The sequence below is a fragment of the Lepeophtheirus salmonis genome, chromosome 11 (assembly GCF_016086655.4).
Source record: "Lepeophtheirus salmonis chromosome 11, UVic_Lsal_1.4, whole genome shotgun sequence".
Lineage (NCBI taxonomy): Eukaryota > Metazoa > Arthropoda > Copepoda > Siphonostomatoida > Caligidae > Lepeophtheirus > Lepeophtheirus salmonis.
This window is the reverse complement of record NC_052141.2, coordinates 7061975-7088120: the sequence shown is the minus strand read 5'-3', so window position 1 is coordinate 7088120 and position 26146 is coordinate 7061975. Positions and strand designations below refer to the sequence as shown.

At 32.8% G+C, this 26146-nt stretch overlaps 1 protein-coding gene across 2 annotated transcripts; it reads left to right on the top strand.

The window, feature by feature from the left end:
- Positions 1-509: 509 nt before the first annotated feature.
- LOC121126146 (uncharacterized) lies at positions 510-25920 on the top strand. Of its 2 annotated transcripts, none has more exons than XM_040721449.2 (9): positions 510-863; positions 20073-20177; positions 22781-23008; positions 23558-23679; positions 24454-24763; positions 24836-24914; positions 24982-25082; positions 25136-25522; positions 25577-25920. In XM_040721449.2, exons 6-9 carry the CDS (start codon positions 24896-24898, stop codon positions 25889-25891), a joined length of 822 nt encoding a protein of 273 aa, XP_040577383.1. In that variant the 5' UTR covers positions 510-863; positions 20073-20177; positions 22781-23008; positions 23558-23679; positions 24454-24763; positions 24836-24895; the 3' UTR covers positions 25892-25920. The 2 variants fall into 2 exon arrangements, with proteins under 2 accessions (XP_040577383.1, XP_040577384.1); XM_040721450.2 differs by having other exon boundaries at positions 645-863; positions 24982-25058.
- The last annotated feature ends 226 nt before the right edge of the window (positions 25921-26146 follow it).

Genomic DNA, 26146 nt, shown 5'->3' with positions numbered 1-26146 from the left:
TATTTTGGGCAGGGCTTGGTTTTTTAAATTTTTTAGAAAAAACTTCAAAATTCCACAGCTATTCACAAAAAATAAAATTTTTTGAAAAAAATCTAAAAATTAATTTTCAAATATGAAATTTTTTGATTAAAAAATTCAAAAATTAATAGCTGATCACAAAAAGTTTCAAAAATTAATTTCCAAATATTAAATTTTTTGGGGAAAAAATCGAAAAATTAATTTTCAAATATTAAATTTTTTCATAAAAAAATCAAAAAAAAATAGCTGATCACAAAAAGTTTCAAAAATTAATTTTCAAATATGAATTTTTTCGATAAAAAAAATCAAAAATAAATAGCTGATCACAAAAAAAAAAAAAACAAAAAAAAAATTTCAAAAATAAAACATTTCCAGCCCACCTTTGCGGACGCCCTAATTTCTGAATGAGACAAAATTCAAGGGATTATGTCATCAAATTAAATTACATTAAAGCTTATACTTAAAAAATATTTATTAATATGAAAGTTATTAATATACGTTCATAGATTGCGTGCGTGTGTCTCTGATCCATCCTCACACATTGCAAAGTAACGAGGAAAAATACAACTTGAAGCATAATAAGAATAAAATAATATACAAACCTCAGGAGAAGAAGTATTAGAATTAGTGGATTGAAAATGCTTGAAGGAAGTAAAGACATTAGGAGGAAGAAGAAGAATTGAAATAAATGGTTTTCTTTTAAATTAATTCTGTTCAACCACAAAGATATATGCTCTACAAACATATTTCTAAAACAAAAAAAACAATACGAAAAATAATAGTGTGTCGTCGAGACATGTGAACACTTTATGGTATATTGGCTGTTATTTCATCTAATAAAAGACGTAAGTGCAACATTTATTCCTTCATATTTTCAATTTTTGTGAACCTTTACTTAATATAAAAGACCTAACTGTGTCCCTTTCAACCATAAGATTTGTAATTTAAGTGCAATTTGTGGTACACACAAAGACTTAATAAGTTGACAACTATTTGTCAAAAGAATACAAATGTACTCAATACTTTATCTTAAACAAAAGTCAAGAAAAAGGTCAAAATCCTAATGGATTTGTAAGTACGTTATACATTCACACAGCCTAATATTTCACAGATGTATTCAAGTCAATTACAGCCTTTGTATTCAAATTAAATACACCGTACCGTGAGGAAAATTGAAATGAATTATGATTATGTTTAAAAATAAAGACAAAAATCAATCTGGTAACGCTGACAATTTGAAGAATGTTATGGGGATGATCAATTGTAAGAAAAAGGAGGGGGAGAAGAAAATAAATAAGGGCATTGGCAATCATTATCCCGATGTCGATCCTCATTCCACTCTGAGTCCAACAAGGACTTACAATCATCGCTTCGTAACAAATCCTCAGGGTTACTCTCCGTCCTTAATGAGCACATACAAAGGTTCATTCAGTTTTGGGTTTTTTATAATGGAAAAGAGGAGGAAGAAAGTTAGGTTTTAGGCTACCAATTCCAAAAAAAAAGGCCCAGCTAAAAAATACACCCAATTTACATCACTAGTCATATACATATCATTATGACGCATTGCTGCCGCATGTTCCACTTAATTCAAATACCAATTTAGAATAGTACTGTTTAAAATCTGTGAGTGTGCTGCTGTCGTGCCAAACATCCAGAACAACATATAGATTTGAAAACCGTTAAATTGCGGTCTTCTATCTGAGGTTGTCGTTTGGACTGAGATATCGCTGGAAATCGTTATATAAAATAAGTAAGCGTTTCTGGTTGTCCCAATTCGTCATAAAAATACATGACGTAAGTTGTAACTTGTATTAGCGGATTGGCTAATAATGCCTGAATATTTACACAAACGAATTTAAAAGGAGGTTATATTTTGCCTCTGTTTGTTTGATAGTCAGAAAGATGACGGCAAAAGTTAGAGATCGATTTTGATCAAATATTGTACGAAGATTAAATATTATCACTGTAAAAGACCATTAAATTTTGAAAGGTCAAAGATCATGGCTAGGCTAACAAAACGTAAAAAATGCATATTCGACCATAACTTTAGATGAAATTGTGATTCATAACTCAATTTGATTTTAGGCGTAGGTTTAGCACACTCTACCGAGTGTCCAAACTAGTTCAATTATTTTTCACTCAAACTAATAAATATACACAAATGACCTCATTATTTCATTTTTATTCATTAACATGATTTAACTAATATGTTTTTACGAGAAATAAATATAACTTTGCACATTTAAACTTCATAATGAGTCGGAGAAAATTTATTCATTAGTAACTTAAATATTTTTTTTAAACTGGTGATTTTTGACATTATTTTTATTCATTAATATATCCACCCCCCAAAAAATTATACCATTAATACATTAAGCTCATCCCAATCACTGTAAATCCTTTATTTGAGGTGTAACTTGTACAATTTGATCATACAAAATATAATTTGTATACCAAATATAACACATGGACGGAAAAACCCGGCCTTAACAAAGAAAACACATTTTTTTCTTTCAAAATTAGCTTATTTTAAATTCTTCTTCTTATTATTTTTTTTTAATAAATAAAAACTGTTTTTTTATTTGCTTTTTGGAGCGGATTCCCCATAAAAATTTTAAGCCATTGCTTAGATTAAACAGAATTATTTTCCATAAATAAACAGTGTCCAATTAAAACATAAAACTGTTATTGATACCTCATTTTGTAAATAACAAAAATAGCGTCATACTTGGCACAATAACTCACAAATTAAAGAGCAAATTGTCATGAAATTTTGACAGCTGTCGTTGGAATGTTGGTACTAACCGAAAATGAGATGAATTGAAAAAAATAAAGTGCCCATCTATGTGTGAAGCCCCGTACTTTTCCTCCCATGTGTTATTTAATCATTTGTAAAACATTTTGATATCATCCCCTGTCAAAACTAAATGATTTTACTTTTGATGGGAAATAGTCTTACCAAATTCATCGACTCCTACAACGGAATAGGAGAATAAAAGGAGTAAGGAAATACTTATTCTGTCAAGAGGATAATAGAATACCAAAAACTAAAAAACAGATCCTATTTAAATTTTGTCAGCTGTCTTTTGAAGGTTGGTACTCAACGAAAATGAGGTGAATTAAAGAAAATAGCACCATCTATGTTTGAAGCCTGGACCTTTCATCACATGTGCTACATATTAGTGCTGTGTTTTGAGTCCGGAAATCCTTGAGCACCCAAAGGCAGTTATGATTTGTAGTGGATCGAACTAATTAGAATTAAGTTTGTTCTGGACCTGTCTCAAAGAAAAAATGTGTATAGATTGGCTCCAAAGAACAATTCGGTCTAGATTCGTCCCAAAGATATATCTTCTTTTAAAATTATTTTATATATGAATTGTACATCGTGTTAGTTGTGTTTCAAAAATGGCAACTCCCACCTGCAATGACGTCATATGAAGTTAAATGACTTGCATAAATCATATTTGTACAGCTCATAAGTAATCAGGAGTGGGAAAGGAATTGGTCCTTAGATTGAGACCGAAAAAAATCGATCCACGATTTGAAAACGATTAAATTGCGTTCTACGGTGTGAATTTGCAGTCTGGACTGAATATCGGCCCAAATTGCTCAAGAAAAAATCACTTCAGACCAAATCGAAAAAACTATCAATATAAATATACATGTTGGGTAAAAGTTTTAACTTATTTGTATAAGTAAATTGTGTGAGTTACAACCAAAAAATAAGATGAATAATTTTAAATAAAGAATTTACTTAAGTGCTAATGAATGATCGATAAATAATTGATGTAATTTTTAACTATTTTAATACAAATTGCTAAAATATAAGTACTTTGTGGCACATTATAACGTTCAAATCCCCACAGTTGTGTTACTCATAAATACAGAATACCCCTGTAATTTTAAAAGATCAAATTGAAATGATAATATCGATATATAGTAGGTTATTAGAATGAACAATGTTCTAATTAAATAAGGCATTTTAAGACGAAGAAAACTGCAATTTGTAATAATTGCTAAAGGGGAAGTTGCAGCTAGTTCAGACATTGCAACTTTTACACAATATATCTAGCGTGCAGCCACAACAAACTGTGAGGGTATGTGACAGCTGTACACGTGCAAGTATGACGTTGTTTGTTGTTTTAGCGGCTAGCCAGAAGTTTTTGGAGTCAGTTAAAAAAATGGCAATGATGAACGAAGTATTTACTTCACAATCGTGGAAAAGGCAGATGGTTTTTTCCACGATCCGTGTCGGACAATGAGTACATCAAGGTTCTGGAACCTCATGTCAAGTCCTGGATTAAGGAAGTTGCATCTGAGAGGTCATTCGTCTGGCTCCATGCTATACTACAAAGAAAACGTTGACCTGGTTTTCATAATTTTTATTCTATACTACACTGTTTGGCCTCCAAGCCAGCCGGACTTCAAACCCATAGACTTCTTTGTGTATGACGCAGTTGGCTGACATACCAATACATCCTCCTGCAACCCAATATCTGTGCTGATATCCAGGATCTTGGTGGAATTCCGAAAGTTTCCAAAGGAATATGTTATCAAGACCTACTCCCGTTTCTGAGGTTGAGTTGTGGCCGTTAATGACCCCAAAGGCTATTATATTGAATAATAATAATACTAAATAGATTCAGCTTTTATTTGGCGTTAGTTTTTGTTCAAATCGAATGATTCGTTTAAGAGAAAATACATTTTTATTAAATCGTTTTGGTCGCATCATCCAGTATAGTAAATGACTTGTGTGAACTCTACGGAGATCCTGAAAGATAACCGTAAATATATACAAAGCTTATTTTAAAAATAGATAAAAGATTTATCTTAACTCTTCATTTGAAATTATTCATCTCATTTGAGAGTTGCAACTTGTACAATTTTCTCATACAAGTTGCAACTTGTACGTCTTGATCACTACTATATATATATGTAGGAATGGCAAAACATTAAGACAGTAAACATTCGCAAATATATGTAGGCTAAGGATTGTTTACAATAGAAGATCCAGTTTACACTTCGTGTGTTTGTATTTTTAAACATTGTCAATCTGTTATTATGTTCATGTAGTTATAAAAAACCTAATATTAATAATAATGTATACAAAATTCGAGGATACATCAATTATGGCAAATAGTTTGAAACTTCATGTAACATGTCTGATAGAAAAAAACCCGTTAATTTATCATTCTAAATTCAATAGGCCTTAGACAAAACTAAAAAAAAAAATGTCGAGTGGTCCATTGAAATGTGAACGCTTGCTACTTCAATAATTAATGAAGGTTGAGGATTGAAATTAATTTATATTCCAATATATTAAAGCATAAGCAATTAGTTACCAAACAAAACAAACCTGAGCTGTCTAGCTTACGTAGAACTCGAGAAAATGACACTTGAACGTAATCGACGAATTTCCATTTGCACTCCAAGCAGTTTGGCGTCCCCAGGGATACTCAAGTCCGAAACGTTGGAAAGGAAGTAAGACTCTGTCAAAAAGGCCAAACTGGACCCGTAGGAGTTCAATGACACAGCTCAGGCCAATCCCATCAGGGCTGTGAGAAACCAAGCACCAGATCTCAGGGTTTCACGCCAGACTGTACAGAGATCTATCAAAAAAGTAGGTGGAAAGAGCCTTGTGACGGTGTAGAAGCCACTTTTGACTCCAGCAAGTAAACAACCCTATCTCTTCCATTGCATTGTCTTGAATAAATATTTTGCTCTCTTTTTTGGGTACTTTTTCCGCCCCCTCAACCCCAAATGACCCCCCCCCTAGAAAATAAACTTATCATTTTTGCTCCTGATTTTTTCTTGGTTTGATTTAAGAAATCCATTATTTTTTTTAATTTTTAATATATGTACAAAAACAATTTTTTCAGTTGATTTCCATAATTTGAAATTTATTAATTCCTTTGAACGCAAATAACTCCACGAATAGAGATATTAGATAAATAAAATAGATTATTGAGATCTAACGTCATGTAAGAATTTTAAATTGGTGCAATTTTATCCTAAATGGGTAATTGAAAATGGATTTATTGTGAATAAACCAACCTATTTAAGAACTATCACAAACTAATTATTTCTTGAACTAATCATGTATAACTATAAAATACATGTTGTAACTCGTAAAAGAAAATTGTAGAAGTTACAATCAAAGAATGAGTGGAACAATTTTAAATGAAGGTCTTATAGTACATGTGATCAGAATAATGAAATAATTGAATATCCCAGAGTGATTGATATATTAATGGTGTCATTTTTGGCTATTTTAATACAAACTACTAAAATATAAGTATTATGTAGAAATAATAGATCAAAATTAAATAAGATTATTAATTTATAGTTGGTAATTAGAATTAACAATGCTCTGATTAAATAATGCTCTTTAAGACGAAGAAATTGCAACATGTCTCTTCGCCATATTATCACCGAATTCCAAAGTCAATTATCATTCGATTCTCCAATTTATTTGTCTATTATGTTGGTAGACATGTTCACAAAGTTTGCATTAATAGATTGTTTTTGCCGCTTAGATAAAAAGATTAGACATCCTTCGGTGTACTCTGTAATTTTTATCTACTGAAAAACATGGAAATATATAATTAATTAAGGTAAAAAAAAATTAAAAACTTTTGACAGATTGTTTTTCTTAACAAATTTAGTATTTTGTCAAAAATAACTACTTTTTAAGAGTCAACAATCTGTTGAAAGTTTTCAAAAAATGTTTCCCGAAATTGAACCATTGATTTGTTGGAAATTGTGTCCACCAAATGACATCTAACCTTTTTATCTGTCAAAAACAAACCAGCAACACAAAATGGCTGCTGACATTTGTCAACATACGTTGTGAACATGTGTAGCAACAGCATATACAAATAAATTTGACAATCGAGTGAGAATTAAACTAGTAATTAGAGAATAACTGTTCTGTTATGATCAAAGGACTATGCAACTGTAATATTATAACATAAATATACCTTTTGGGCATAATTACTTCTCTTAAAATGCAATTGAAATTTCAAGATGTCTGCATGAATACATAATGTATGTATAACATATGTACAACTGCTTATAATCATTTTAATTTATACGCTTATATTTACCTCTGCTCTTATCAGTTTCACTGTCATTTTCCTAAAATTTCATTTTTTCCCATAGTTTTTTGTTAATTTATTTATAAAGAGAAAATGTTCTCATATGATATATATATATAGATATAAAAAATTATATATAATAGTATTAAGGTTACCCTTAGGGCAAAAATTTGATCGCAAATTACCTTAAACGAAAGGGTTGTGTGTTGAACAGTTGGTTAACAGTTTTTTTTTTTTTTTTTTAATAAATAAGTAGTAACAAAGCTTTCATGAATGATTTTATAATGTAATTGAGTATAGACTACATGGAGGGCTGTTGGTCGTTGGACCATATACAGGGTGTGGATTTTCAATCTTTAGAAAAAGTTAGCCTTCTCTTTGGAGGTATTTACAAATACACAGACTTCCTTGATGAACCTACTACAGTGGTTATTAATTGTATTTTTATCTTCATTCTAAGCTAATAATTATGATATCGCCACTCCTTTGCGTGAGGATGAGTGTGGCCGAGACGGAAAGAGTAGTGTTGTGTTGATCCTTATTTAGGAATAAAGACTGATGTCCAGTTCCGTCTTGGTCCAGTCCAGTTGTGTCCTGCGTATCAGTCCTATAAATTATATCCTTGATGACGCCACTCAACTTTATTTCTTCTTTTCTTTATCTGTTCTAGTACTGACGGTCCAAAGGACCGGCCTCTAGGACTAATAGGACCGTTTCTAAGACAGAAATGAAATAGACTATGAAAATAAGGACTGGCACAATACGAAGCAAAAGGGTGAATCCCAGGGGCCATACATTGATGACATGGGCATGATGAGGATTCTTACAACTACCAAGAAACCACCCAGCGTCATGGCATTGGACGGTGCAGTATCTAAAACCACTAAAGCGCCCCCCATCTGGTTGTTAGCCGTGTACCGCCTTACTGCGGCTGACGACATGGACATACGGAGGACAAGGTTCCTCCCATGGGTAAAGACAACCCTTACAGCAGGTGTAACAGCAGTATGGAGACCCTGCACACATGGAAAAAGTGGTTCAGAATTTTCTCCAGAATAAAATGTAGTTATAATCTAAGGAGATGTGGCCCCATTAGCCCCATTCATGAACCTGTTGGACTGTGCCTTATGTCTGCACATTCAGTCCAAAGCCTATAAAATTTGTCACCCCAGTATCGACGCCTTGAGGACCTCTTTTGACGAGTTTTGGTGCACCATGGACGTAAACTTCATAAAGAAGTTTGGTATGTACTTCAGGAGAAGGCTAATCTACCTGAACTTTGCTTTATTAATATATTTGCTCACTATTTTCACAAATTTTCAAAACAGGGAGGGATGATTAATAGGAACACTAATATATTGCAGTTTACCAACATTTTCTTAGATTGAAATGTATGCTATTGAAGATTTTGATAATTTCCCCATCTTTACTATTTCAATTTACGTATAAATCTTTTTTCCTGTAAATTTGATGTGATATTGTCACGTCATAAATCATAATAAAGTTGTACTATGACCTGCTAAAAGCCAAAAAAAAACAATATAATCTCCTTCTCCATACCTTTGTGTATTTAATTAGATCTATTACTTTCGACAAAACGTTTTAAGCAAGGACATTTCTCTTTTGGTTATTTAAAAAAAAAAAGCACACAAAAAATTTTCCTAAAGATAAAATCTATATTCCCACATAAAATAAAATTTGAATGAGTTTTTTTGTTATTTCATTTTTTTTATTAAAAGATTTTCTAAATGAAAGGAAAGTGACTTGAAAAGGCATCTAGTAGTTACTTACTCCTTGCATGAAAACCAAGTAATGAATATTTTCTTATCTCTTGAGTAATACTAGGAAATACAAAGAGGTACAATTAAAACAAACATATGTCAAAATTATATATAAATTAGTCTCAGACCCTTATAATTTTCGGTGTATCCAACTCATTCAGTCCTTAAAAAAAGTCTGGATTGGTTTTACAAAAACAATCTCATTTAAAATTTGGTATTGCCCGTCTCTATAAATGAATCGATGCGTGACTAGTCATATTGCCTACTACATTTGTACAAAGTTGGTTAGTTCCACAACTTTTTATGTATTTCTTTTATCAGTTCGAACTTTACTGTTGTATCTCAATTAAATTAACTATCAAGGCCCTACCTCGCTAACAGAAATATGCCCAATGTACAGGTTGCCCACGATAAATTGGAACTATCTTAAAATTCAACCTGCTTGATAAAAATGGAATTTGGAGTGTATTTGTTAATATGAAAAAGTTAGACATGATATTAAACAATAAATTTATTCAACATGTCCTCCCTCAGCAGCCACCATCTTCTCCATCCTGCCCCTTAAGGATTTGCATGCCCTGATGACTTCCGTGGAATCGACAGCATTCCACTCCCTCGTAATGGAGCCCTTCAGGGCCGCGATGCTCTTGTGGCTGACCTTGCACACCTCCCTCTCCAACTTCCCCTACCAGTAGTAATCACACAGATTGAGGTCGGGTGAGTTGGAGGGCCAGGTGTTGCGATCCCAGAAAGGGATGTCGTGGGAGTTGAAGAGGTTAGTGGTCCTCATGACGATGTGTGCAGGCGCTGAGTCTTGTTGGAATATGAACTCCCTCCCAGCGGCCGTATCCAGGGGATTACGAACTCCTCCATGACTTTGCAGTACCTTATCGCGTTAACCCTTTCCTTATGATTGAAGAAGAAAGGAGGCATCACCCCACCGGTGCTTCAGATGACACACAGGGTCATCATGGAGGCCGGGAACTTTGTGGTGAAGACCGCAGGGACCTCTTCTCTCTCCTTGGCAAGCCACCTGTCATTCTGGACGTTGTAGCTTCTGTCAACAGTCAAGTTCTTCTCGTCGGAGAAGAAGATGATTCTTCCTCTTTGGCTCTTCAGGTCATTGAGGAGACGCTTACCGTTGGTGAGCCTGGTGGCCTTCATGGATGCCGTGAGGATGTGTTGTTTGGCTATTCGGTATGACCTGTACCCGAGGTCCTCATTTACAGCCTTGGAGACCAGCTGCTTGCTCACTCCACGGTTTTTAGCCAACCTGGACAAGGAAGTCCCTGCGAAGCCTTGATGGACTTCAAGGAAGCGGGGATTGCGGATTCGGTCACTTCTCATGTTGTGGGCCTTGCATCAGACCTTCCCCTCAACCTCCCAGGCATTGAAAACCCGGTGCACCGTAGTCTTGGGGTAGTGAAGAAGCTTTTAGATAGCAGAGGACTTGTGTCCCGCACGAGCAAATTCGAGGATGGCGTCTCTCCTTGCTCGTTCCATGATGACTATTGTTTGTTGTCAAAACAATTGTGGTGGAAGTTATACTGTATTGTTCATGCAACCTTTTATATTAGTATGATTTAACCCCAAATATCCACATAATGGGTCAATCTCATATTTTAAAAACCTGTATAGAATCAATATATCAAAAATTTTAAAGATTAAATTATAACGAAAAAATTGTTAAGTATGAAATATAATTTATTTTATATACATTTAAAAATATGTTTTATCATTGATTACTCCATTATATGTAGTATTCATTTAGATCAAACTGCATTGAATCCATTGTAATCTCTACTAGTAGAATTATTGATTTTCCTTGGAGAATCAATAAATCCACTAGATTTATATCTCTACTGTGACATATACCGGTAGTTGCATAAATACGCAAACTATTTGTGGCAAATAATTAAATGTGTAATAAAATTTGTATGACGTATTTTTTTTTTTTTTGAGAATTATAAAATAGAGAATTTATTCTGGTATAAAATTTAATATAATTACTGAATATAACCACCATAAGCTGCCCGACACCCTCCAAGCGCCCGCGAAAGGCCTTGCACACATTGATGATGTAATGGTCTTCCATGGCTTCCCATTGCTCATTGACGCTGGCCTTCAATGATTCCAAGTTCGGGTGGCGGGTAGCACAGGCCTTCTTCTCAACTTGCAACCACACACTGTCGTCAAGGGGATTCAAATCAGGTGATTGAGGTGGCAAATGTTTTTGTTCCAAAATGGCATGTTGGCAGTGAGCCAATCCTGAGTCATTCCAGAGGTATGGGTACCCTCTTTCAGATATTTTCCTCCTTGACAAGCTTCTGGACCTTGAACACAGTAGTCCTGGATAGTCCAGTGTCCTTGATTATCTCGTTGACAGACCTACCGGCGCGGAGGAGAGTGGCTACCATATGACATTTGGCCATCTCATTCATCGTAAACGACTTTGTTTGATGCGAGTAAGAAAAATAAAAACAAAGCCAAAAGATTTAAAGAGTTACTTGTGCTGGAATTTTTTATTTCCGGTAACGGAACCTTGAGATATAAGCGTTTAAAAGTTAGTCCGCGTATTTATGCAACTACCGGTACATTTGTATATCGGCCATTTTATTATTCTATTAATCAATTTTGGCTATCCTATAGGGACAAATATAAAATTATAGGGACGTATAAGGAAACGTCAACCATAGGAAGTTAAAGAAGAATATTATTGGCTGAGGAAGAGAAGACGCGAAGTGAAGCGGATTCAAAATGTGTCCGGCAAATATTATTTTACATAAGGTTTTATCTGGATCGCACATTCAATTGATGATGCAAAAGATCTAGAAACTTCTTTTTCTACATTTACATAGATGCAAATATACCATACGAATTCCAAAAATGGTTTAAGCCCACGAAAAAACTTATTCGAACAATTGTGATCCGTAAAATAATAATAGAATTCCGTGATACTTAATTATATAATAATTATAGACTATAAACTAAGCGTCAATATGATACAATTTGTTCATATCTTTTATATAAGAAACTTAGTTTAAATTACATTATTAATAATAGAGGTGTTTATTTTAAAATTATTGTTTATTTACGATTATTGTATGGTTGTTAGGTATGGAAATATAGTGTAAAAGATCCTATGATTGTATAATCCTACCTGTAAACTTATTCCAACAATTATGAGCGATAAAATCATAACAGAATCAAATGATACTTAATGTAATATAATATTAAGACATATTATTAGATAACAAATAATTAAGTTTGAATAAAGACATGGTTATAGACTGTACACTAAGGATAAAAATACTTCAATTAGGCTTTGAATTCACTCTTATCCGAGTTCTCCGATGTCTATGGAGAAAAACGCCAGTACAAATTTGCACACTACGACTCCCGTGCAAAGTAAAGTATTCTTGAAATTAATTCTATATGTCATGATTCATCATGGTAGATATAAGAAAAGTCGTAATACCCTTACATAATTAGATATGATCTCCTCCGGCCTCATCCCTCAGTCAACCGCAACGGATCCCCCTCCTCCTCCGAATACTCTATAAAAGCCAAATTCCCTACTTCTTCAACACAATGAGACCTTCTATCTGTTTCCTTGACTCTTCGAGGTGCTAGTAAACAAACAATTCAAAAAAGTCGAGATCCTTCCGCTTCACAACGCGTCTTCTCTTCCTTAGCCAATAATATTCTTCTTTAACTTCGCGTCCCTACGCTGTGCGTACCGAAGTTATTTCCTTATTATTGAAAGGTTGCGAGAATTGAATTTCAACTATCCTTTGCCGCTGTCTCTAATTTCGAGATAGAAAGAGAAAGTATGACGTATGGGTAAACTTATACAGTGTACCCAAATCGAGTATCTAGCTGTCATTAAATATTAGTTCTCCAAAATAGTTGAAATAGCTAGTCACATCGACCTAACATCTCTTGACAGTTACTCACCAAATTATACGCCATTTTGAAACAAAAATATTTCATAACAGCCTAATACTCAAATTTGTTCATTTTTAAGACCGAACCATTAAAAAAAATGTATTAAAACTAATTTTAACACTACTAAATATTTATATACAACAAATTAATTTCCTTATTTCAAGGCCCGGGTAAATACTATTTTTATTAAAATTAGAATAGACACTTGGTAAAATGCAAAACCTCCACCAATAATCAATTTGAGTTATGTATTTGAATTTGTTCTAAAGTTATGGTCGATTTTTTTTTTTTTTTTTTTTTTTTTATAGTTTTGTGTTACTTTGACCTCTAAAAATTTAATGGCCTTTTATTGAGAACATATCTTTGTACTAAGTTTGATCGATATCGATAAGTTACTTTTACCGTAATCCTTCTGACTAACAAACAAGTTCAGACAAACAGGGTCAAAAACATAATCTCCTTTCAACTTCGTTGGCAAATGTAACAAAAAGGTTAATTATGTTTGATAACGTAGCATTAATATCGTATACAATTTCCAAAAAATGAGAACTTTATTACTTGTCATGAGGATCAGGCAATATGCCATTGGCATTTCATTTGATTTTGAATGTATTCATAGAGAATAATCAAAATATAAATACATTCATAGCTGCAAGATGGTACAAAGATCATGAGTCTAATAAAAAAGGATGAGAACAAGGGCGTTTCTAGCTTTCATTGTTTGAAGGGACCACAAATATTATCAACACGGTTTTGCAATGACTTATATAAATAGGTTTATTATATATATATATATACTAGCAAATGGTGCCCGTGTAGCATGGGTGAAAAGAAGGGAATAGAAACAAAGAATGAAGGTAGAGGAAAAGTGACAGAGAGAGAAGGATGTAGAAAGATACAGAGGGAGAAGAGAAGAGACAAAGAGAAGGAAAAGAAGGCTTCCTTTCGGGCTTAAACTTTGGTAAGTAAATGTCGACAAATGTTAGATAGATTTGACTAGCTAGCCTTTACGAATGCTGCCATCTTCACGTTGAAATTGGAAACTTTTCAGACCACCCTCGTAGAAAGTGAGAAATAAAATATGGTTTTATTTTGCACAAAAACAGGCTCTAAATGACCTTGGAGGCCCAAAACAAATATCAAAGGAGCATACTTGGTTATTTTATAGATCTATTTGAAAAATTTCAGACTGATCTGCTCGACCATTTTGGATTACATATGTGATAAAACCAAAAACAGACTTTTAAAATATATGTAAGATGTGATAGAAAAGAAATTGGAGATGGGGGCTTCTGAAGCTTTTAGAGGGGCTCAACCCACTGGATGTGAATATTGGCTAAATTACGGTGATCTTAAATTTTAAAAAAGTAACTCTTGGTAAGAATCAGGTGTAAAAGCGTTGGTCTTTTTTGCCCTTCGGGTCAATTTATTAAGTCAAAGCGTTCAGTGCTCCCCTGTTCTTACCGTAATGTTCAGCGTTCCATTCATAAAGTAGAAAAATAAATTGGGGATACAAGCTATATGTAAGACCCTTTAAAATTTTATCGACTTAACTAATAAACTAACTTTGATTCGTTCAGTTCAAATACGGTGATAGAAGTTAGGAACCATACTTCTGGTTGTAAGGTTAATTGATAATAATGATTTTAACAGAAACTAATTTATATACACATTTGAGACCAGCCAAAAATCGTAGGGCGCGTTTCTTATTTTCGTCCTTATTTTCGTTTCTTCCTGGAAGCATTGCCAGACTGTTTAAATGCTACGTTGGACAGTTCTATTGTGGAAATTTGGGAGCTTTTCAATGTCTTTTATATCATGGTCCACGTAGAAGAGAAAATTACTACATCCCTTTTGGTCTGTTCCATATATAGCAGTTGTTTTAAAAAATATATATTAAGATAAAAATGTAAACAATGCGACAATATAACTTTATATCATTTGATAGTTAGTTTTTTTTTTATTATTATTATTATTATTTGTAACGAAAATATTGATCCTTGTAGGCTCTAATAAAATATTTGTTAGAATTCTATTTTTCCAATTACAAAGCTATAAATCATTAACAAGATCAGAGGTTAACCAAAAGGTTAAATGCAACAATTTATTTTTTCATTCTCCCCCCTGCCACAAATAGAAGACAATTTATTGTACAGGGTGCAGAAGAAACATTTTCCGGTCAATTTAATCGCATTCAATACATTTTTTTAATAAAACGTTGCATTTTTTTTTGATCATGTGATTGCGGTTTAAATAAGGTTTCTCTTGGCTCAGTTTATATTTTGAATTGCCCACCCATTGAGATAACAGGAGCAAAAAGGCGTCGTGCATCCAACTTGCTTGACAACGCAGCCATCGTTGAGGTCGATGTGAGGATCGTCCGCAATATCTAACATGCTAAGAAATTTGACAAAGAGACGTTCAGAGCTCCAGGAAGTGGAATTCTGCGCCTAAAATTTGCAGTATTTATGAGCCAAGGACATTTTGCTTCCATCATTCCCCAACTTGAACTACGTTGACTATTTTTGGAGGTCACCATAGAGTGCGTCACAAATGTAACCCCACACCGAAATGTGGATGACCTGAAGTCTATCATCTCAAAGATCTGGGCCAACTACGTAGAGGACATAATTGCCAAATTCTCTACGAGCTTCAGACACCGTATTAAGGCTAGCATTGCTTTTAAAAATATATTTTTTCAAATCAGTTAGTACGACTTTTCACTTAGTTACTAATTTTGTTTTGGATAACTGTTAAAATTTGTTTCATCACTCTGTAGTGCAATAGTTGTTATTAATGTTTACCAGCAATCAAAGTTGCAAAGCATCTTTCTTGTCATGTCTAATTTGAAGATAGTTATGTCTTTATCAATTATGGAGAATTTGTATTTGCTAGACAATTCGTTTTTGTAGGTTTACTTATAGAATTAAGAAGTTGATAAATATATTTACGGGATCGTAAAAAACTTTAAGAATTGAATATACATAACTATTTAAACCAATTATGCATTAAATATTATCGCTCCTCGGACTTGATGAACCTAATTAATTTCAATGGTCGATGTAAAAGTTTTTTATGAAGTTTTTAAATCAAATGGGCTCACCTTGGTAGGAGAAATAGAATGGCGAGATGAAGATCAAGATTAGGCTAGTTTTCTGACACTCAAAAGAATTCAAGTGAACACAAACTCATCTTCAGAGATCAGATTCCTACCCCCTAGAACCGGAACGGACAAAGTCGAACCGAGACCGTTATATATTGTTTATCGGTATCGGTTCTTGTACTATCGTTCATCTATAGAATATATATTATGAAAAATAAATTAGCTTAATCAATGAGTCAATTTGCTGATTTTTTTCTTCTTCTTTTTTTGTGCAAGGGCATCGTTTTCCAATTATTTTTTTTTATGCCGCCAGGGCGATACAGTTATATCTGAGTTCCAAATAGCTAAGGGCTTCTTATGCATCTGAAAAAGTGGTTTTAGGCACCAAACAGCGTAAATACAAGAGGAAAGGAAGGGGATGGGGTAGATTATGGATCCAGGTCCGCTAATAAGCTTGTCGGGGCCCTATAATATAATAGCTATAATCTTTCTTAACCCAAAGTTTCCCAAACTTCACTATGCCCAGCCCTCCCAACACTTATACATTCTATAATGAGGCCGAGCTTATACGAGTTTTTGGGGGCTCTGCTGGAACTTGGAGCACTACGCACTTTGTGTATAAGGTAGCTACCCCCCTGTTTGTATCTAATATCCTTTCTTGGGCCCGAATTTTCTAGGGACGCCCCTATTACCAAACTGAGCCTGTATAAAAAAGAAACGAGACTGAAACCGTTCAAATGAAAGACCCGAGAACTGCTGAACCTGAACCGGACCCAATCTTGTACTATGCTATAAATTTCAAAGAATTACAATTGATAAAATAAATGCTTCTCCTTAGTATAATATATACATAAAATAAAGAAAGAAGATTCTTCTGCCCGGCGAGTCTTTTTCAAGGCAAATTTTGCAAAGGGGAGCTCTCCTAGATCCCTTTACAAAACTGATTCCTATAAAATAACAATAGTTGTACCGACTGCAGTTATTTAGAACACTTTTGTTCACGTTTAGTTTGTGTCCAACTTGTTTTTTCTCAGTTTTCGGGCATTTTTTATCATAAACGAGTTTATTACAAATCTTATCAAATCATACGACTCATGTAACAATGTCGTTTTTATCTCGATGGATATATTAAATATATAATTTTTTTTTTCATAAAATAAAAAATTAGTAAAAATAGTAGAATTCCAGTAATAAATAAAAATACATAAGAATTGGAAATTAAACATTATTTTCCCAATGCCGATTTCAAATCTTTGATTCCCGATATCAATTTTGATTAATCGTCCCATCACTAATAAACACCATTAACCAACAAAACAGAAAGGTTTTGTTACATTTTTAGAACAAAAGCCTTCGGGGACAAAGCTCTACCATGACAACATACCATAATCTAAAAATAAAAATAAGTACATCCACACTTGTTTAGAGTTATTTTATCAAAAATCCATAATCAAGTTAAATCCTTAAGATTCAAAAGTTCGATTTTCCAATTTTCTTTTGAATTTGTGTTTGCATTTTTAAGCTAATAAAATATAGTTAAGATACATTTTCGTTCCCGATGAATTATTTTACGAGCAAACCTGTCATTAAAAGGGCTCAAAATTCAGGCTGTTCTTTATAATCTATAGAGATTAAAAACGATTGAGTCCTTCTATCAAACGACCTGAGTCATAAAATATTAAAGTAATATCGATGAGGAAAGTCCTGGCGCCTTAGGTATTGCTGAGCGCGATCCCAACCCCCTCTAGATAGGGATAAAGATAATGAGTCATAGCTGAGGCCAGGGCCGGTTTTACCATGAGCGGGGCCTGGAGCAAAGACAAACTTTAGGGCTCTTGGGTTCTTTTATTTTGGAATATAGTTGATGATATACTTTGTCATTGGGAGCTAGGGTGAAAAAGTCCGTTCTCTTCACTGAGTCTCCAAAGTCTTACTTTAAAAGCTTTCCAAGAGTGGTGTAAACAGGATTGAAAAGTGGAAACTCCCACAGAAGGTGAGAAACTGTCTTTGGGATTGATTGGTATCCTGATTCCTCCAGCGTTCCATTAACAAATCGATACGTGGACTATTTCTCAGATTGTGTAAGGAGATTATTTGCGTAGCTCATACAAACCTCAGAAGCGAAGACATCGACGTTTCTACGATTTAATACAGATTTTACCACATCCAATGACGAATGCAACCATAATCTTCGAATTGATTTTACATTGAAGTGTTTTTACCTGACTCCTAAATGGGATATCACAAGGTAGTTTGTATCTGTCTTTCCACTGTAACAACATTAGCCTTTTAAAAGTCAATGTAGCCAGATGATTTGGATGTCAGCATTACAGGTCTCTAAAAACTTCAATTGGAGGATTTAGTCTCGGGTAGTTTTGTCCAGTGGGAGATTTTGTCCCGCGGGATTTTGTCCTACAACAACTGTTGTAATCATTGAACATATCTCTCTCATGTTTTGAAACCCCCTAGTGTTGTATATCTGCATTAAAATATAAAAAAATAAATTATATTTTGTAATCCAATATTGCTTATTGGTGTTTCCTCTAAAATGAATTAATTTATATACAGTATGCGGCAACGTGGCCTCATTTTTCCAAAAGACAATAAAATCTCTTTTTAAAATTAAAAACGTGGTTTTTTTTGTTAAAAAATGATAACACACATTAAAAATTTTCCTCTACACAGTTTTGAAAATCACATCTGATGTGTGACACCACTCATTGTTGAATAAACTAAACTTGGATATTTTGATAACCGTTAAGTTTTTTTCAACTTTTTGTTTCTCTTTTAATAACTTCTCATTGATTGAATTTAGAGTATTGATTATTTTATTCAAAAAGATGCAAAATTTAGTAGCCAACATTTCTTATTTATATAATTGTGGATAGTTAGTGGATGAAGTAATTAGTTATGGGCGATTCTGCAAAGTGAGGAAGAAAAGAGATAGAAACAAAGAGAGAGAAAAAGAAAAAGAAAAGATATATTAGGAGAATTTGTTATCATATTAAGCCTCATTTCTCAAACTGTATAAATAAATTATTTGAAGCTTCAAAGACACAAGAAGACTCGTTGCATACCCGTAGTGAGTAAGGGATTAAAAAAACGGACATTCAAGGAAATTATCGGAGCATATCCTTTTCTTTTTCTGTCTCTTTGTTTCTATCTATTTTCTTCTTCTCTGCCTTTGTTTCTATCTCTTCTAGCTAGGGTATACGAATATTTATGGACTTTTATTGTGAGATCCATTCAAAAATGAGTTTTTTCATTGAAATATTGTCGTGGCTTTATCTTAAATTGACAATGATAAAGAGCATTTTTTTGGAGAGGCTCATTTTTTTAAATAAAAGTTCATATTTTCAGCTACCAAATGCAATACTTTTAAGCTTTTTGAATCTATTCGTCTTGAAGCTATGAGCATCTTAGCAAAAAACATCTATTTTCAACTTTAAACCAAGATTACTCAATTTAAAAGTATGATGAAGACCTTTTAAAAATAAATTTAGAATTTTTTAACATTCAGCTTCAAAATATAATAACATAATTTATCCCTATCTTCAACACTGAAGGCTTATAACAGCTTTGAACCTTAACAATAGACCAAAATAACAACAAAAAAATAGCTTTTTCTGATAGCCACGAGACTATTAGAGAAAAAATAAGACCATATTTGGAATCAAGGGATCAAATTCTATTAAATAAAGCATATACTGTTTTTGTACAATTTTTTGCTGTTGGACAGTGTTATCGACAGAGTAATTTGCATTTTTAAAAATTACAAATTTTAAATTACTAATACTAGTGATAAGTTTAGTTTCAAGTTATTTGTGTCAAAAGCATTTAAGCCTAATGTCCATTATAAGTTATTTATATAAATAGCATAAGTAATATTGAAAATTATTGCATAAATATTTTTCTTTCATAGGGTAAGTTAACAAAAAAAGAAAAACAATCTAGAAAAGGAGAAAATCACAATTTATTTTATAAGTTCTCTCTAATTCCTACGATTGACAAATTTTAATTTTAATTTATTTTTATGCAGTCCTTTGAGGTTTTTTAGACGGATCCAACACTAACTATATAATATGAATAAAAAAATTAATTAATTACTTTTTGGTATAATTCCAGATACTCATGTGGAAGAATAAATGGCATTCTATTATCCTCTTGACGGAATAAGTATTTTCTTACTCCTTTTAGTCTCCTATTCCGTTGTAGGAGTCGATGAATTTGGTAAGACTATTACTCATTAAAAGTATTTAGTTTAGACATGGGATAATATCAAAATGTTTTACAAATGATTAAATAACACATGGGAGGAAAAGTACGGGGCTTCACACATAGAATGGCACTTTATTTTTTTCAATTCATCTCATTTTCGGTTAGTACCAACATTCCAACGACAGCTGTCAAAATTTCATGACAATTTGCTCTTTAATTTGTGAGTTATTGTGCCAAGTATGACGCTATTTTTGTTATTTACAAAATGAGGTATCAATAACAGTTTTATGTTTTAATTGGACACTGTTTATTTATGGGAAAGACAAAATAAATTTCAATCTAAACAATGGCTTAAAAATGTTATAAAGCAGATTAAATACTAATACTAATTTAAAAGAAGCAAATTTTGAACATTAAAAAAACGTGTTTTCTTAGAGAAGCCTGGGGCTTTTCAGCCCATGTGTTATATACATAGAGAATTTTTTTTTTTTTTTTTTTTTTTTGACAGCAAATCTTATTAAGTTATAAAATAAAGTTTTTTTTTTTTTTTAGTTTTAGCTATAATCTAAAGGAATTAAAAAAAAATATATAAAATATTAGGTTCAAATAAGACCCTTTATTTGACTGGATTTTTGCATGATTAGAAACATTTTGAATGAACTAACGGGTGGACCTTTGAAATCTAAACACTTACTAATTTAATAATTATTAAAAGTTTAGTAATTGAAATTAACTACTACTTCGAAATATTAAAGTTTAAAAAATTAGTTAGAAAACAAACCTGAGCTCTCCAACTTACGTAGGATGTCAATAAAATAACACTTGAAAGTGATCCAAAGATTTCCATTCGCTCACTCCACGCAGCTTGGTGTCTCTAGGACCACCGTTTACGACGTCAGCAAATCGGAAACGTTGTAGAAGAAGAAGGTATTTACCAAAAAGGGCAAATTGGGCCTGGATGAGTTAAAGAAAACATCCCAGGCCAAGCCCCTCAATTCCATGAGGGTCCATGCAAAATTTCTTGGGGTTTCATACCTGACTGTCGAGAGAACTATCAAAAAAGCGGGTGGAAAGAGCCTTGTGAGGGTGGAGAGCCCCCTTTTGACACCAACAATGAAAAAAACCCATATCCTCCGTTGCAAGACTCTTTTGAGTTCTTTTGAACCCTTTTTTTTTGACACTTTTGATCCCCTTCTGCCCGGATGCCGGCATGGCTGCATATTAATTATTAAGAGAACTCTGACACTAATCTATTCATAGTATTAATTTTGTTGAAATTCCATTATTAATTAATAAATTTTATCTTCTGAACAATTAAAATAGAGTGTTCAGATTTTAATGGAACACTCGGTATATTCAAGATAACTTAATTAATACTCTATCTTTCAAATGTATGAATTTTTTTATCAATGGTCTAAACCTTTAATTTTCATCTATATAATTATTTCATTTTGAAATATGGGTCTTAATCAAAATGATAATCTAAAAACCGGATTTAAAAAAAAGGGATTTAAAGGCCAAACCTACAGTAATTGAAAATTATAAAGTTATTTTTCGTGTTCTATGGCTTGGATTACTTATACATATGTGGATTTTAGCAGACCAGTATTCCAAAACCTGAACTTTGTTCCCAAAGTATAATTTAAGCTACTTATATTGGCCTAAATATTGCCTTTGTCAAATCAAAAATGTCAACTACTCCTTATTTTATTTTGACAATCAATTTTCCAAATTTTAATTGGAATTTACAGTATGCCACAAAATGAAGGTTTTGAAGCACTTGCAGTCTGAAACACCCACTTATTATTGTTAATTAAGCCGTAAAACACGAAAATGACCATTACAACTTTCAACTTTGACAGGTTTGGCTTTTTAAAGCCTTTATTTTTTTTTTTAAACACAAGTTTTTAGGGTATAACTTTGATTCAGTCCCATATTTCGACATGAAAGAACTATATTGATGAAAATCAAAGTAAATAACAAATTTATATAAATATTGCACCATTTGAAAAATGAATTATTTATTACTTAATCTTGATTACAATGAATAAAAGCAGTATTTAACCACCAAAAAATCGAGTAAAATGAAAGACCTTACTTAGAAGCGAGTATCTTTTTTTATTCTTTTCAGCTGTTTTATATCATAGCTGAAGTTATAGAATGGACTTTATATTTCAAAGTTTTTTTTAATTCCTTTTAAAAAATTCGACTTTGATTCCTTTTTGGTAAATTTAGTTTTTAATATTTATTAAGAAATTTAATAAAATATACTGGTTAAGTTGTGTTAAATATAGGTTACAATAATATTCCAGAAGGAAAATTTAACTACTTATGAGTTGATAGTAATCACTTAATTTGAATATGAAGCATCTATAAACTTGTTTCAATCCCCTTGCAACTGAATTATTAATTACATAGTTTGTTATAAACCCACATGCGATTCAATTTTTTCCCCGAAATATTATTGTAATATATATTTAGCACAACCTAACTATCTAATCCTTATAGCTTGATTTTGTATTGACTGGCTACATATTTACTTTATGCTGAATTGAATTCCCTATAAATTTATGATAAATATTAATATTTGTATTTTCTCTATATTTCTTTTTCAGTCAAAAATCTAGTCACATCCAACTCAATTGAACGTGTGGAATCCTCAAATTTAAAAGTAGCTTCTAATTTAGTATTTGATTTAAATCCAAAAACATGTTTAAGAGTAGTTTCATCCAAGAAAAAGGATCCAAGATGGATACAGCTTCATTTTAAGAGGCAAAATATGTTTACAAGACTTAATGTCACGGTTCAAGATCGGCATGGAAACTTTTCTATATTTGTAATCGGTAATCGGATCTTATTCAATAGAGTTTTTTCACTGACGTCATCAATTGCATTAGTAAAATTGAGATTTTTACTTCATAAAATGGAAAACATTTCAAATTAATATTTTTATTTAACTCCCTCAAATTGATTTATGAGTAAAAAAAGACTTCACATTAGTATTGATCAATACTTGAAGCCCATGATAAATTGTGATATTTTAATAGAATCAATGTAATACTCTACTAAAGATACTTAAAACTGACTAGATTTGTGCTATTATTTTATTTATACATATATATATATCGATTAGGGACGAGAAAATGAATTGCAATGGTTATTTTTTTACCTACAATATGGAAATAAGATTGTATAACGATGTAATAACATATTTTGAATACATTTTAGAGTCTGATAACTAATAGTACTAGGCCTTAGAAGTATAAATATTTGATAGGCAGTAAGGTTTAAGTCATTTTATTTGTTGCTCCCCTTTTGGGCCTCACAATGGCCGATATAAATTATGTTGACATCACGTGAAAACTCTCTTTAACATATCTACATTTTTGCAGTTGAATTATCAAATAATCGAACAAAATTCACGAAATGTAACCATGAGTCCAATCGTACCACTCCAAACAATCAAGTTCATTTTTCTTTTCAATGTCCTAATGAAGGATTAAGGGGGCGAAAGGTAAATCAAATGTCCCATTCCGGGTGCAATGTTGAAATCTGAACAATCAATACTTTTAACTTTAACGAAATATATTTCCATAGCCAATAGACATACATGTTAGAAAAAATATTTGTATATCAGCTGCAACGGAATATTGTCTCCTCTAATCTACGATGTAGCCCTCTTGGGTGGCTATGATGGCCTCAAGACGTCTCTTAAAAGTTTGACACGCGTGTCTTATGAGTTATTTGGTAATATCGTCCGTGTTGGTTTACGGTGGGCTTCATGGTCATGATGAAATGTGTTTAAGGGTTCATACTCAACACGCGGCATGAAGGTTTAGTTAAATGGGTTGGCATTGGATGAATACAGGGCCATATTTCTGTTGGCCAGAAATTGATGTTATTGCTCAACCATCTTTTATCAGCTTTGGCACCGTGGGCAGGAGCACCGTCTTGTTACAGAACCACATTATCATCCTAGAAGTTAGCCCTAACATATCGGAGAAAGTTAGCCTCAGGATTTAATTTTCTATATCAAGAAGCGCGCAGATTTTCACACGAGTGTCACGTTCATACTTCATTTTCTTGATAACTAAAAAATAGAAACAGAAACGAAATTTCTATAGGATATTGTGATCAAATGATAAACGTACCTAACTTTATTTATGTCCGTCTCTTAAAAAAGCACATGGGAACCTCTCTATTTGTCAAATGCCTCGTGTTCAGATTTCGGCCTCGCGCCTGGAATTACTCGAAAGAATTACATTCACTCTTCCAAACCTTTTTTTAGATCTTTATACGAGATGATAAAAAAGAGCTCAATGAATTTCATGTCTGTGAAGTCCAGGTCTTTGGCACTCCCCTCTATATGAACTCTACGGATTGTCCCTATATCCCAAACATACGGAATGGAAGAACAAAAATGAAAAAACATCGTCTCTCATTTGTTTGCAAAAAAAGGATATGTCCTATGGGGACATCAAGAAATCACTTGTACAAATGGAAAGTGGTCATCCAAGCCTCCACAGTGCCGTCCTCTAACATGTACTGTACCTGATGAATCTGAGAGTGAAGACACTGTTTTTAAACTTCCACGAAATGTAAAATGGCTTATTTTGATATTATATGAGTTTGAAGTTATCAATTATCTATTCTTAAAATTGCTGTTCTAGGTTACAAGGATTCATTTGGGGGATGAGGCCAGCGTTTTTTGTAAAAAAGGTTTCCTTTTAATGACAAATTCTTCAAAAGGTAATTTCCCAATTTTCATTTTTCTAAAAGTACTATTGAAAAAGTGTTTTTATGTTTGTGGCATTAGGAGTCGTTATAATGGATGAAGTCTTGGCTGTTTGCTCGCAGATCGGAACATGGGAAATCAAAGCTAATTTTAATTGTGTAAACTCCACATTCATACATCCTGTAATTTGTAATATTAACCTATTAAAAACGATTATTATTATCATATATTTTAGGCCCAAACCTGGCCCAGCTACTCGACTATATCTCTTATCCACACAGTTTTTATTGCATTAAGTCTATTCCTCCTAGTACTTTTAGTTATACTCACCATAATCCTCTATCGACGGAATCAAAACTCAATCAAAGCAAGTGACAATCCCTCTCAGAAAAATGAATCAAATCCTCCTTTATCGCAGAATTCAGATCGTGATACAAGTACTACAACCATTTACGATGATGATATTCATATTCCAGATTCAGGATCCCTCATCCGGGGGCCACCAGTAGATGATGCTTCCATCATTCGGGAAAATTGTTTTAAACAGCAAATTGATGCCAAAAATGAAATATTTTTCAAATCCACTCCCATGACAACCTTCAAACCCAATCAAAATATTTCGGTAATGAAATTATTTCTAATAGATTTGAATGTATTTATGATCCCTTTATTTCAGTGCCCAATGAGTAATATACCAACAAATTACTGTGTGGCGTGGACACAGTCCCATGCTGCATTTCAACCCTCGGATGAAAATGTATTGGAGAATCAATCGCTTGAGGAGCAATCGAGTATTTCATGCCTTCCAGAAAAGGACGATTCGCAGCATATATATGCAAATGTCAATGAGAATCATAGGGGATACGCAAATCTGATCTCCAATCATTTCAATAAAAGAAATGAAACTATTTATGCCAATGATGTAATGATTCAAGGGAACAAAAATACCTTTGATCAGTTTGTATATTCTCAAATTAAACCCAACAAATAAAAAATAGCTTTTAATCGTTCAAACAATTACCATTGAGTTTGATGAATCCAATCATTTGTACTCTGCTTTGCTTCACTAAGGCAGTGTTTTCAATGCATATAATCTCATTATAGTCTATTAATAATACTTATAATATAATTGTTGTTATTTCGCTTCGAGCGTAAAATATATATATAATCATTAATCAGGTTTGAAGACAATTATAATCTTTTGTCTACTTGAATCGTCTATCTAACGTGTAATTAATGCTAAGTA

Coding starts and splice junctions, on each gene's coding strand:
- LOC121126146 (XM_040721449.2), top strand. Junction 25,083..25,135: donor ACTCCACATTCATACATCCT/GTAATTTGTAAT, acceptor CATATATTTTAG/GCCCAAACCTGGCCCAGCTA. Junction 25,523..25,576: donor AACCCAATCAAAATATTTCG/GTAATGAAATTA, acceptor CCTTTATTTCAG/TGCCCAATGAGTAATATACC.